We start from the raw sequence: 11457 nt of genomic DNA, 5'->3' as shown, positions 1-11457 counted from the left end.
GGGTTGCAGGCGCTGGTCAAGCTCTGGTTAGTATCAACGGGCTGGCTGGCAGAGAAAGCATTGTTCTGGAATGGGAAGCAAGGGTGTTCTTTAGGGATAGGAATGTGCTGGGAGAAATTCCTTCTAAGCCGGGTGTGAAGAAGCTGCTGGAGCAAGCACCCTTGACCTCCTCAGTGCATCGGCCTCAGAGGCAGGGAGCGCTCTGACTTCCCCCAGAACAGCAAAGTCATCTGTGTCCAAAAGGGAAGAGGAAAGAAAGAAAGAGAAAACCACTGATTTAAAGAGGGCAGTGGAGATTTTCACTGTGCGCGAAGGATATTTTCAGCACATCTGGGCGGGATTCGAAACTTACCAACGGCTTAATGTAAGATTCTCATGCCTCCTAGGGATGTTTTATTGTGTTACTTCCAAGTTTTTTTTGTTTTGTTTTGTTTAATCACTTTGTTTCCAATTTGTATCCTTGGGGACAGAACAAAAATGCTTTTCTGAATCACAGGAAATGCTTCAAGCTGGGTACAATTTGGTATTAACTGAGGATATTCAGGAGGCACGAAGGAACTTAACACTTTTTCATGGATTCTAAAACAGGATCCAAAGTAGCAAATGTTATTTTTCCACCCTAACTTAATAAAGTGACAGAACAAGTTAAGTTATTAAAGATGTGACACCCCACCAGGATTCCACAGTAGTGAGGTAAATTGAATTACTCTTTCTAAATGATACAGCAGGGGGAAACGAGAGCATTATTGTTACTATGCTAAGAACAAATGAAGAAAATACGATTAGTTTTGTTCACTCCTTAACACTTTTTTTTAAAAGTCATTTTGACCGAAGGAATTCTTTAATCCTAGATTTCTTCACAGATACAACCATTTGCCATCTAAATTGCCTCACAAGTGTGTGTGGCTTAGGGGATACCTGCAATCTGGCGGCGGGGGGGATCAGGATAGTGATGTTAAAGATAACACTTACCTCTGAAAAATTCTGGTATTCCGAAATCTCAGAGAAAATAAACCTGAAAACGTGAAAAGAAAAATGAACGCACTCACCTAGCCCAAACCTGTGTTCATGAATATTGTAGTACTTTAATTAGTCATGTGGGTTCTGGTGGAATATTCAGAAAATGGGTGAACACAGTCTTCTAATATTTGGTTCTCTGAATTAATTTCTACCCCCCACCAAGGGAAAATGCTTGGAAATAGTCTAGAGTGCTTATGATATTAGTACTTAGGAAGAAAATGATGGTGAAAATTATTGTTTATGCCCAAATATAAAGCGAGATGCTTTTTCAATATTATCACTCAAAAGAGAAGGAATCATCTGATAAGCAACATCTTATAAAGATTTTCCAAGGAGGACCTGGATCCAAAACAGGGTTGTATCATCAATAGATGAATGGATAAAGATGTGGTGTGTGTGTGTGTGTGTGTGTGTGTGTGTGTGTGTGTCTGTGTGTGTGTGTGTGTGTGTGTGTGTGTGTATAATGGGATGTCATTTGGCCATAAAAAAGAATGAGATCTTACCATTTGCAATAACATGGATGGACCTAGAGGGTATTATGCTAAGTGAAGTAAGTTAGAGAAAGAGAAATATCACATATGATTTAACTCACATGTAGAATCTAAAAAACAAAACAAAACAAATGAACAAACAAAAAAGCAGAAACAGACCTATAAATACAGAGAACAGACTGATGTTTGCCAGGGGTGGGGGGATGGGCAAAATGGGTGAAGGGGAGTGGGAGGTACAGGCTTCCAGTTATGGAATGAGTAAGTCAGGAAGATGAAATGCACAACATAGGGAACGTAGTCTATGACATTGGAGTACTGTTGTATGGGATGCCTGGTACCTACACTTGTCCTAAGTACGGCATAAAGTGTACCATTGTCAAATCACTACGTCTAACAACTGAAACTAATGTAACCTTGTGTGTTAACTATACTCAATTTAAAAAAATTGGTAAAGAAAATAAAATAGAAGTGCCAGATTTAGCCAATAAAAGTCTGTATTTTTATTTCAGGTGGACATTCTGTATGACCAGTTAAATTGGAATTTCAGACAAATACCTTTTTTTTTGGTAATGCATGTAGGTTTCATACAATATTTGGGGCAATTTATACTAAAATTTACTGTTTATCTAAAATTCAAATTTAAGTGGACACCTGTATTTTTTATCTTGCAACTCTAGTTTAAAATGATCTCGGGGCGCCTGGGTGGCTCAGTCGGTTAAGCGTCCGACTTCGGCTCAGGTCACGATCTCGCGGTCCATGAGTTCAAGCCCCGCGTCGGGCTCTGGGCTGATGGCTTGGAGCCTGGAGCCTGTTTCCGATTCTGTGTCTCCCTCTCTCTCTGCCCCTCCCCCGTTCATGCTCTGTCTCTCTCTGTCTCAAAAATAAACGTTAAAAAAAATATTAAAATGATCTTAAAATGCTAGTTTGGGATGATTAGAGAGGTCACCTGATGGAATGGATTTTTAAAAACAGAGACAAAGCAATTGACCAAGTTTAGTATTTAGTGATTATCTTTGGGGGTCTGACACACCCAGTTAGAATTATTGGATATACTGTAAATAAGTCTTATAAAAATCACTTACAAAAGCCACAAAGTATTTTGCATGTGGTGACTGCTGAATGAAAACAAACAAATAAACAAAAACAAGTGCCAGACAAGCCATTTCCCGTGATGTGAATGAATACTTGTGGCCCGGGGAAAATTTCCAGTGAGAGTGATATACATAAAAAAGAAAAAAAAATGCTGTATCTCATACAATTTCAAGTGACATAAAAATGATGTTTAGATAACTTAAAAAGAAATTATAGCAGTGACAAAATTGCTCATCAAGTCAAAGATGCATATGAGAGAATGGATAATTTCCTTCTAGTGAGAAGAGGCAATATTCTAAAATAATGTTAGTTTATGTAATGTGTACTTTTAAATATTTGTAACTACATTGAACTTTATATGTAGTTAATTCCATCTCCATCTCTTAAAGGATATCTATGTCTGTCTGTCTATTGTCTGTCTGCCTGCCTATCTATCATCTATCTTTCTGTCTCTATCATCTATCTATCTATCTATCTATCTACCATCTATCTCTATCATCTATCTATCTATCTATCTATCTATCTATCCTTTTCTTTTTTTCATCTTCTCATTGGGAAACCAGAGGATCACATTATATACCAGATTGCCAAACCAGATGTTTGGACACGTACACAAGTTTTAGGAAAATGTATTGACTGTCTTGTCAATATCGAACTCACTTACATCACAATTCTAATAAATCTTGTGAATCTGCTCAATGTTTTCTCCATCTACCAAACTGTCTCCAGCTGTGACTTCTGCTTCCAGCCACGATGGAACAATAGGACCAGATTTACCCTTCCTCCTTAAACAAATTTTTAAAATTTAAGTTTATTTATTTATTTACTTATTTATTTATCTTAATATAATTTACTGTCAAATTGGCTTACCCTACCATACCCAGTGCTCATCCCAACAAGGGCCCTCCTCAATGCCCATTAATTGTATTTATTTTGAGACAGCAAGAGAGAGCAGGGGAGGGGCAGAGAGAGAGAGGGAGAGAATCCCAAGCAGCCTCCGTGCTGTCAGCACAGAGCCTAACGTAGGGCTCGAACCGAAGAACCGTTAGAGACCCCTCCTCCTTAAACAATTTGAAAATTGGACCAAATATATTTAAAAATGTGTTTTTCAGACATCAGATAACAGGCAGCACAAAGCGAGTTTTACTCTTGCGTGAGCTTACTGCTTGAAAGTAGTTTCCAACACAAGAAAGGGAGCTCCAAATACAGTCTATTGGCGTTGGTGTGTGTTAAGCAGAGAGAAGCTGCACTGCATAGAAGCTAAGGTGGCTACAGGGGCGCTTGTGTGGCTCAGTCGGTTGAGCATTTGACTCTTGATTTCGGCTCAGGTCTTGGTCCCAGGGTTGTGGGTCGAGCCCCAGGTCAGGTTCTGTGCTGAGCAATGGAGCAGAATGGGGTTCAGAATTGCTGAGCAATGGGGTTCTCTTTCCCACTCTCTCTCCCTCTCTTTCCCTCTGCCCCCCCCCCACTCTCTCGTGCTAGCCCTCTCTCTCTAAAATAAAATAAAATAAAATAAAATAAAATAAAATAAAATACACGTAGAAGCTAAGGTGGCCAGAATTTCAGGGCCATGTATTGGAGCAGGGGACTGCACAGAGAGAGGGAGCTTGGGAGATCTGCAGAGGAGTCCCTTCAAATCTTTTGCTGAGTACTGATCTGGGCATGCATGAGAGAACATTACCTGAGGTCAGAGAAAACCATTTCCAGGAACTTACGCAGGGCTGAGAAGAGTCTATCTTCCTACCAATCAGAGTGGTTGCTGAGGCATCTGGCAGAATTCTCAGGACATTTCTTTAGTATCACTACTTAGTTAGCCCCAGGCACAGTTCTAGACCTGATATACAAGCTTAAAAGCAAGCATCAAAAAGATCCAGTTAATTTAATAGTATGCCAGAACAAATCCAACACTAAACAAATATAACAAGATCTAGTAACCAACAAAGGAAAATTCACAATATCAGCATCCAATAAAAAAAAAAAAAAAACCAGGTTAAGAAATTTAAAAAACACTCTCATTTATAATTGCATCAAAAAGGAATAAAATACCCAGGAATAAATTTAACCGAGGAAGAGAAAAGACCTATACACTGGAAACTATAACACTGATGAAAGAAATCGAAGATAACACAAATAAATGGCAAGATAGTCCATGTTGGTTAAATGGAAGAATTAACATTGCCAAAATACCCAAAGTACCCAAGCAATCTACAGATTTAATGCAATCCCTATCAAAATTCCAATGGCACTTTTTGCAGAAATAGAAAAGACGATCCTAAAATATGCATGGAACCGCAAAAGACCCCAAAACGCGACGCGGTCCTGACGAAGAACAACAGAAATGACACCACACTTCCATGACTTCAGTCTACACTACAAACTCACAGTAAAACAGTTATGGTACTGGAGGGAGACGGGGACCACGAGAGGAGTTCAGTGTAGTTTGGTATTAGGAAAAGTCCTTGATTAAATCAGAGACGATTGTTCGTTATCTATTTTTGCCTATGTATAGCATATATTCCACCAATGAAGAAACTCAACTGGGAAGCCAATTACTGCCTATCAAGTGGATTTTAGGGTCTATTAAGCCAGCCTCAGTTTTTACATCCATTAGCACTGTTGAGTATGCTTTCAACAGACATTAGCGATAACCGGTAAAATACAAATTCTCTTTGTACTTTGTAACTTAAGTGGAAAAACACACCTAAAAAATGACTTTATTTGTACACAAAACGGTCCTCACTGGCCTTCCACGAGCTTACCAATTTCATCTGTGGCCATTGCTGCCCAGGACACGTTTAGTGCTCTGAACAGAGTGGCCACGTCACCGTGGGTGACCACCTTAGACTTATTCCTTTCTCTGGGGCCTGGATGCTGCAGTAATCTGACTTTACCACACAGCCGACTGACTTTGCAGGGCATGATCTCTCCAAACTTCATTTTGTCTCATTTGTACACTGAGACAAGCACATTTGTACTTAATTCTCCAAATGGTAGGCAGGCAGTGTTACTTTAGGGTCAAGCTGAGATAACAAAGTTAATCAGGCAACTCTGAACAGTGATGGAGCTTGCTCTCCACAGCACCTTTACGCATTTCGGTGATTCACTGAAAGTATCATAGTTACCACTACAATTCGTTTTCTGTAAGGTTTTTTTTTTAACGTTTTATTCATTTTTGAGAGAGCACAAGCAGGGGAGGGGCAGAGAGAGGGGGACAGAGGATACGAAGCGGGCTTTGCGCAGACAGCGGAGAGCCCGATGTGGGGCTTGAACTCACGAACTGTGAGATCGTGACCTGAGCCGAAGTCGGATGCTCAACCGACTGAGCCACCCAGGCGCCCTGTTACTACAATTCTTAATATTTACAGAGCTTGGAAGAGAACGACTCGACCAAAGCCCTAGGTCCCAAACTCGCGTTCTTTCTGATGCTTTTCACCGACAGTCTCCCCACCCAACCCCCGACATCTTTCCCACTGTACTTTCTCTTCTCAAAAGAGAAATAGTTATGGTTCTTAACCTTCCGTTTAGTGCTTGATCCAATAATGGCTTCCATTGCTTTATTTCCCATACGTGTATCCTGCCTCCTCAACTAAATTAAATTCCATGAGTATTTGAGGATAGGGATTGTGGTTTGTTTCAGTTCTGTTTGGCCACAGGCCCTAACAGCCTCTCTGAGATCCTAAGTGCTCAGTAAATGTAGATTCAGTGCCATTGCTCCCTCAAAACACATTCAGGTTATGAGAAAATTCACAGCTGTCCCTAAGTGAGATGAGGAGAATTAATTGTTCAGTAAAGAGCAGGAGCCCCTCACCTTCCCTGGATTTAAGAAAGAAAAAAACCTTCATGATGGGTTATTGATATCGGAGTTACCTTTAACTATTTCAGCCCTGGAATTATGGACGTCAAGAATCCTGCTTACGTTCATGTAATTGCTCTACGTTCATTTGGGAAGGGCTAGGAGACATCTGGTCGTGACGTGACCCCCAAAGTTCAACTTACCTGCTAGAAGTAGGTCATATTGTAAGTCTTCAGAAAAATCATATCTCCATATAGAGAGAATGCTAATTATAGCTAACATTTAATGAACGCTTACAGGCGAGGCGTGTGCTCAGCGCTTTATGCATGACGGCATCTTAAGCAGACTGACTTTAAGACATCACTTACAAATTGCCAATTGAAAGTGTACAGTTTCAGGAGTTTTGCAAAATGTATACCTGTACCATCATTACAACTAAGAGTCTACTGAACCTCCATTTTTACTGCTGAGTAACATACCCCACTTCATGGATATACTAGTTCGTTTCTCTATTCATCTGTTGGTAGACATCCATTTTGGTGCTGTAATAAAGGCGCTTTGAACACTGTGTGGACATGTTTTCATTTCTCTCCGGTAAATACACGAGAGTGCAATTGCCGGGTCCCCTGGGAAATAGGTATAATTTTATAAGCAATTGTCAAATTGTTTTCCAGGGTGGCTGTTCTATTGGATATTGCTACTAATAATGTAGGACAGTTCCAGCCACTCCCCGTCCTTGCCAACACTGGATATTGTTGGTCCTTTTCTTCCCCTCTTGTCTTCTACTATGGTAGAGTTTATGCAAAGCCACTGAAATTCACCTGAACGATTCTGCCAGTTTTTAAACAAATGTTTACTTATTTTTGAGGGAGAGAGAGCAAGAGTGCACGAGCAGGGGAAGGGCAGAGAGAAGGGGAACAGAGAATCCCCAGCAAGCTCCCCGCTAGCAGCGCAGAGCCTGACATGGGGCTTGAACCCACGAACTGTGAGATCATGGCCCGAACCAAAATCAAGAGTCAGACGCTTAACTGACTGAGCCACCCAGGTGCCCCAATTCTGTGAGTTTTGACGTTTACGGTTGTGTAGCCAAGACAAAGATCAGGGTATAGAAGTTTCATCACCCAAAAACATACCAACATGTTCTTATTTCGCGGATCCCTCTTCTCCCTCCCGCCCCTGGCAACTAGTGGTCTGTTTTCTGTTCTTATAATTTTGCTTTTTCCAGAATGCCATAGAAATGAGATCGCACAGTATGGACTTCCTTCACTTAGCATCACAAGCTGAGAATCATTCACGTTATGTGTATCAGCAACGCACTTTCCATTTCACTGCATGGGAAATTCACCATTTTACGGCATGTGTTTCGGTCAAGGTATGGATAGGTTTCCACCTTTTAGCAATTACAGATAAAGCCCCTGCAAAGATTTGTGCGCAGGTTTTTGTGGGAACATGCTCTCGCTTCACTCGGGACGGCTAAGTTGTAGGACAAGGGTGTGTTGAACTTTAAAAAGAAACTGTTCACCTTTTCTAAAATGACGGGGTCACTTGGCATTCCCACTAGTGACGTGAGAGTTCCAGTTGCCCCGCATCTTCACCTACGTGGTACTCCGTTATTTTTTAATTTTAGCCTTTTTAATAGGTGTGTAGTAGGATCTCATTGTGGTTTTAATTTGCAGTTCCCTAATGGGCAGTGTTGTTGAGAATCTCTCCATGAGCTTATCTGCCATCTGTTTATCTTCTTTGGCGAAATGTTTATTCACATCTTTTGCCCATAAAAAAATTGCTGTTTTGTTGTGTTTTTTTTTTTTTTAATTACTGAGTTTTAAGGGTTCTTTGTTTCCAGAGACAAGTTCTCGCGGGACTTGCAAATATCTTCTCCCAGTCAGTGTTTGTCTTCCGTTCTCGTAACAGTCTGTCAAAGGGCAGAAGTTCTTAATCGTGATAGAGTCTAACTTAGTCAATCTTTTCTTCTCTGCATCGTTCGTTTGGTATTATATCTAAGAAATTTTTGCTTCACACGAGGCCACAGAGGTTTTTCCTACATTTTATTCTACAGGTTTCATATTTAGATTTAGGTCTATGATCCATTTTGAGTTCATATCTGTATGGAGTTAAAGGTCTGAATTAAGGCTCTGCTCGCTTGGTTTTGTGTAAGGATATCGAATTGCTCCGACATCATTTGCTGAAGAGACGATCCTTTCTCTGCTAAAATGCTTTCGCCCTTCTTTGGAAAATCAATCGCCCTTCTGTGTGTCAGTACCTTTCTGGACTCATCATGTTCTACTGATTTATAAGACTATTCTTTCTCCAATATCACAATGTCTTGATTATTGTGGGTTTAGATGTCTTTTTTTTTTTTTTTTAATTATTCTTTTATTTCTGGGAGAAAGAGTGTGAGCGGGGGAGGGGCAGAGAGAGGGAGACAGAGGGTCCGAAGCAAGGCCTGTGCTGTCAGTGCAGGGGCCGATGCGAGGCTCGAACTCACTAACTGTGGGACCATGGCCCGAGCAGAAGTGCGATGCTTCACCGACCGAGCCACCCAGGCGCCCCTAGGTCTAGCTAAGGCTTAAAATCACATAATGCATCTTCTATGCACTCCTTCATTCTAGTGCTTTTCCTTCTCCATAAATTTTAGAAAAAGTGTATTGATGTCTACAAACATCCTCCTGAAAAAACACATAACCTCCTGAGTGTGACTGACTCAGGAAGCTCCACTGAGGGCTTAAGAGCATGTACGATGACCATTCTAGTTTGTTCTTTAAAAGGACTACTGAATCCTTACTCCATGGGGGAGACAGACAATAAACAAGTACACAAACAAAAAAGAAAAGCCCAGATGTATACCAAGGTCAAGTAGTGATCACTGTTCTGGAGAGGAAGGATCGGTGCCGTGTGGAAGGCAGGCCACAGGATGGTGCTAGTGGGAGCCAGGGGCCAGTTAGGAAGCCAGAGCTTGGCGAGGGAGAGAAGATTGAAAGTTCTCTTTTGGATATGCTGGAGTTGAGATCCCGTTTGACGTCCCAACGTGAAGTCGTTTGTTCACTCGTTCATTCACCCAGTAAGTATTTACGAGCACTGTCCTATGAAGGCACGTTTCCAGTCGCCGTAGATGAAAAGACCGCCTAGAGGTGTTAGCTAACACTGTGGCAATCACGCTGAATACCTAAGTGTACCCAATCAACACCTCTCACCCCGTAAGCAGGCCCGGTGACAGGTCAACGGCACCTCAGGGAAAAACGACTGCCTGCCTGGGGTTTATCTTCTGGTGGGGTGGGGAGAAAGACCAAGCAAGCCGGAGTTAGTGGCGGTCAGTGCTATGGGGGCAAACGAGGCCCGGCTGAAGGGGACAGGGGAGGAGGCTGGGGTGGGGAGGCGGGGGGCAGGCTGCTACTTCACAGTGGAAACGAAGAGCCTCTGTAAGATGAGATTGGAGCAGACCTGACGAAGTGAGGCAGCGAGCCAAGCTGGGGAGAGCGGGAGACAGATGCAGCCGGAACAGGGTGTGAGAGCCGTGAGACAAGACACGCTTGGCAAGCTGGAGGAACGGCGCAGGACGGAAGGGTGACAGAAGACAGGTGTACGAAATGGGCGGCCACGGCGTGCAGGGACTTGTGTGGCTCTCACCGGGCCAGGAGCACCGCGGGGACGAGAGCAGAGGAGTGGCACGAGCTGTGTGAAAAGGGTCCCTCGGGCTGCCGGAGGCTGGGGAGACAGGGCGGAAACAGGCGGGACGCTTGTGGAAGAGTCTAGGGAAGAGGTGGGTGGCCGTCGTTTGGCGCAGAGCAGGGCCGCAAAGGCGGGGAGGGCGGTTCGCCCGGGGTTTGCCTGCGGAACGGGAATAGCGCGTGAGCAAGGATGACGCCACAGTGTCGGTGCGGCCTGGACGGCCGGGAGGGAGGGGTTCGTGGCCACGGAGACGGTTACGTCTGTAAAAGGAGCAGGGTGGAAGGCGGAGGCCGGAGTCCGCTTCGGGTATCTTTGGTCTGGAGACAATCTGCAGTAACGAGTCAGATGCGGCAGGTAGGTCTGGACGGGAAATCCGGGAACCGTCGGCCTACCCGAGTCCTGAGCCTGGATGGTGCGTTCACCCAGGGCCAAGGGAAAAGAGGAGAGGCTGAGACGGTACAGGCTCCTCCCGGGGGGTTTCTGGTGTACAGGGGAGAGACAGACAACGGTCAAATATACGTGCAACACAGAGAAATAAAGCCAGGAACGGGCTGGAGGGCGACGGGGTGTATGTCTGTGCACGTTTCTCGTCACAGATGCAATCAAATATACGCAGCTGGACCCGTATATGAAATAGGCTGGATATGTCAATTTGATGGTTAACATATGTCATATGTCATATGTTAATATGTTTCTATGTCATATGCCACATATATATAGATGTTATATGACATATGTTAAGATGTCATAAACATATGTCAATATGTTTAACTCCTCAAGTTTGGACAGGATCCCTCAGAGAACAGGGGTTGCTAAATTTAAAAATCTGAGAACTGAGCCCTAGGCGTTTCCAACATTTCCAGTGGAACTTGCCATAATGGGTTCTACTTTTTTGAAAAAAATTTTATTTTTTATTTGAAAGACAGAGAGAGAAGGGGGGAGAGAGAGAAAGAGACAGAGAGAGAGAGAGAGAGAGAGAGAGAGAGAGAGAATCCTAAGCAGTCTCCACGCTCAGCGTGGAACCGGTGTGGGAGGCCAGATCCCACGACCCTGGGATCATGACCTGAACCGAAAATCAAGAGACGCCTAACAGACTCAGGAGCCCTGGTGCCCCAGGGTTCTATTTTTTGAAATTCATGCAGGAGGCGGGTTGTCGACAGGGCGGCCCTCTCTCCAAGTCTCTGAACTGCCGTTTGCTCAAATCTTTAGACCAGCTTGGAGGTGTTCTCCTGTGTTCCTCAGACAACCGCATCCGAACCAACTGAGGAGCTGGTTAAAAATGAAGATTCCGTGTCCTCCCTGCGCCCCTGAACCAACCTCTGGGACTAGACCCAGAGAAAACAAACTGCAGATCATTTTCACGCCCACTGAGGTTGGAAGCCACTGCATCAAAGG

At 43.4% G+C, this 11457-nt stretch overlaps 1 protein-coding gene across 1 annotated transcript in view; it reads right to left on the bottom strand.

The window, feature by feature from the left end:
* Positions 1–4323: 4323 nt before the first annotated feature.
* CDK8 (cyclin dependent kinase 8) overlaps positions 4324–11457 on the bottom strand; it is a 117608-nt gene continuing 110474 nt past the window's right edge. Inside the window, exon 13 of the mRNA XM_042936952.1 lies at positions 4324–4449. Coding sequence (XP_042792886.1) covers positions 4432–4449 — 18 coding nt within the window. The 3' untranslated portion in view covers positions 4324–4431. The remainder of the gene's footprint in view (positions 4450–11457) is intronic.

Source organism: Panthera leo, chromosome A1, assembly GCF_018350215.1.
Source record: "Panthera leo isolate Ple1 chromosome A1, P.leo_Ple1_pat1.1, whole genome shotgun sequence".
Taxonomy (NCBI): domain Eukaryota; kingdom Metazoa; phylum Chordata; class Mammalia; order Carnivora; family Felidae; genus Panthera; species Panthera leo.
Note: the sequence above shows the minus strand (reverse complement) of the source record. Positions and strands in the feature narration are given on the sequence as shown.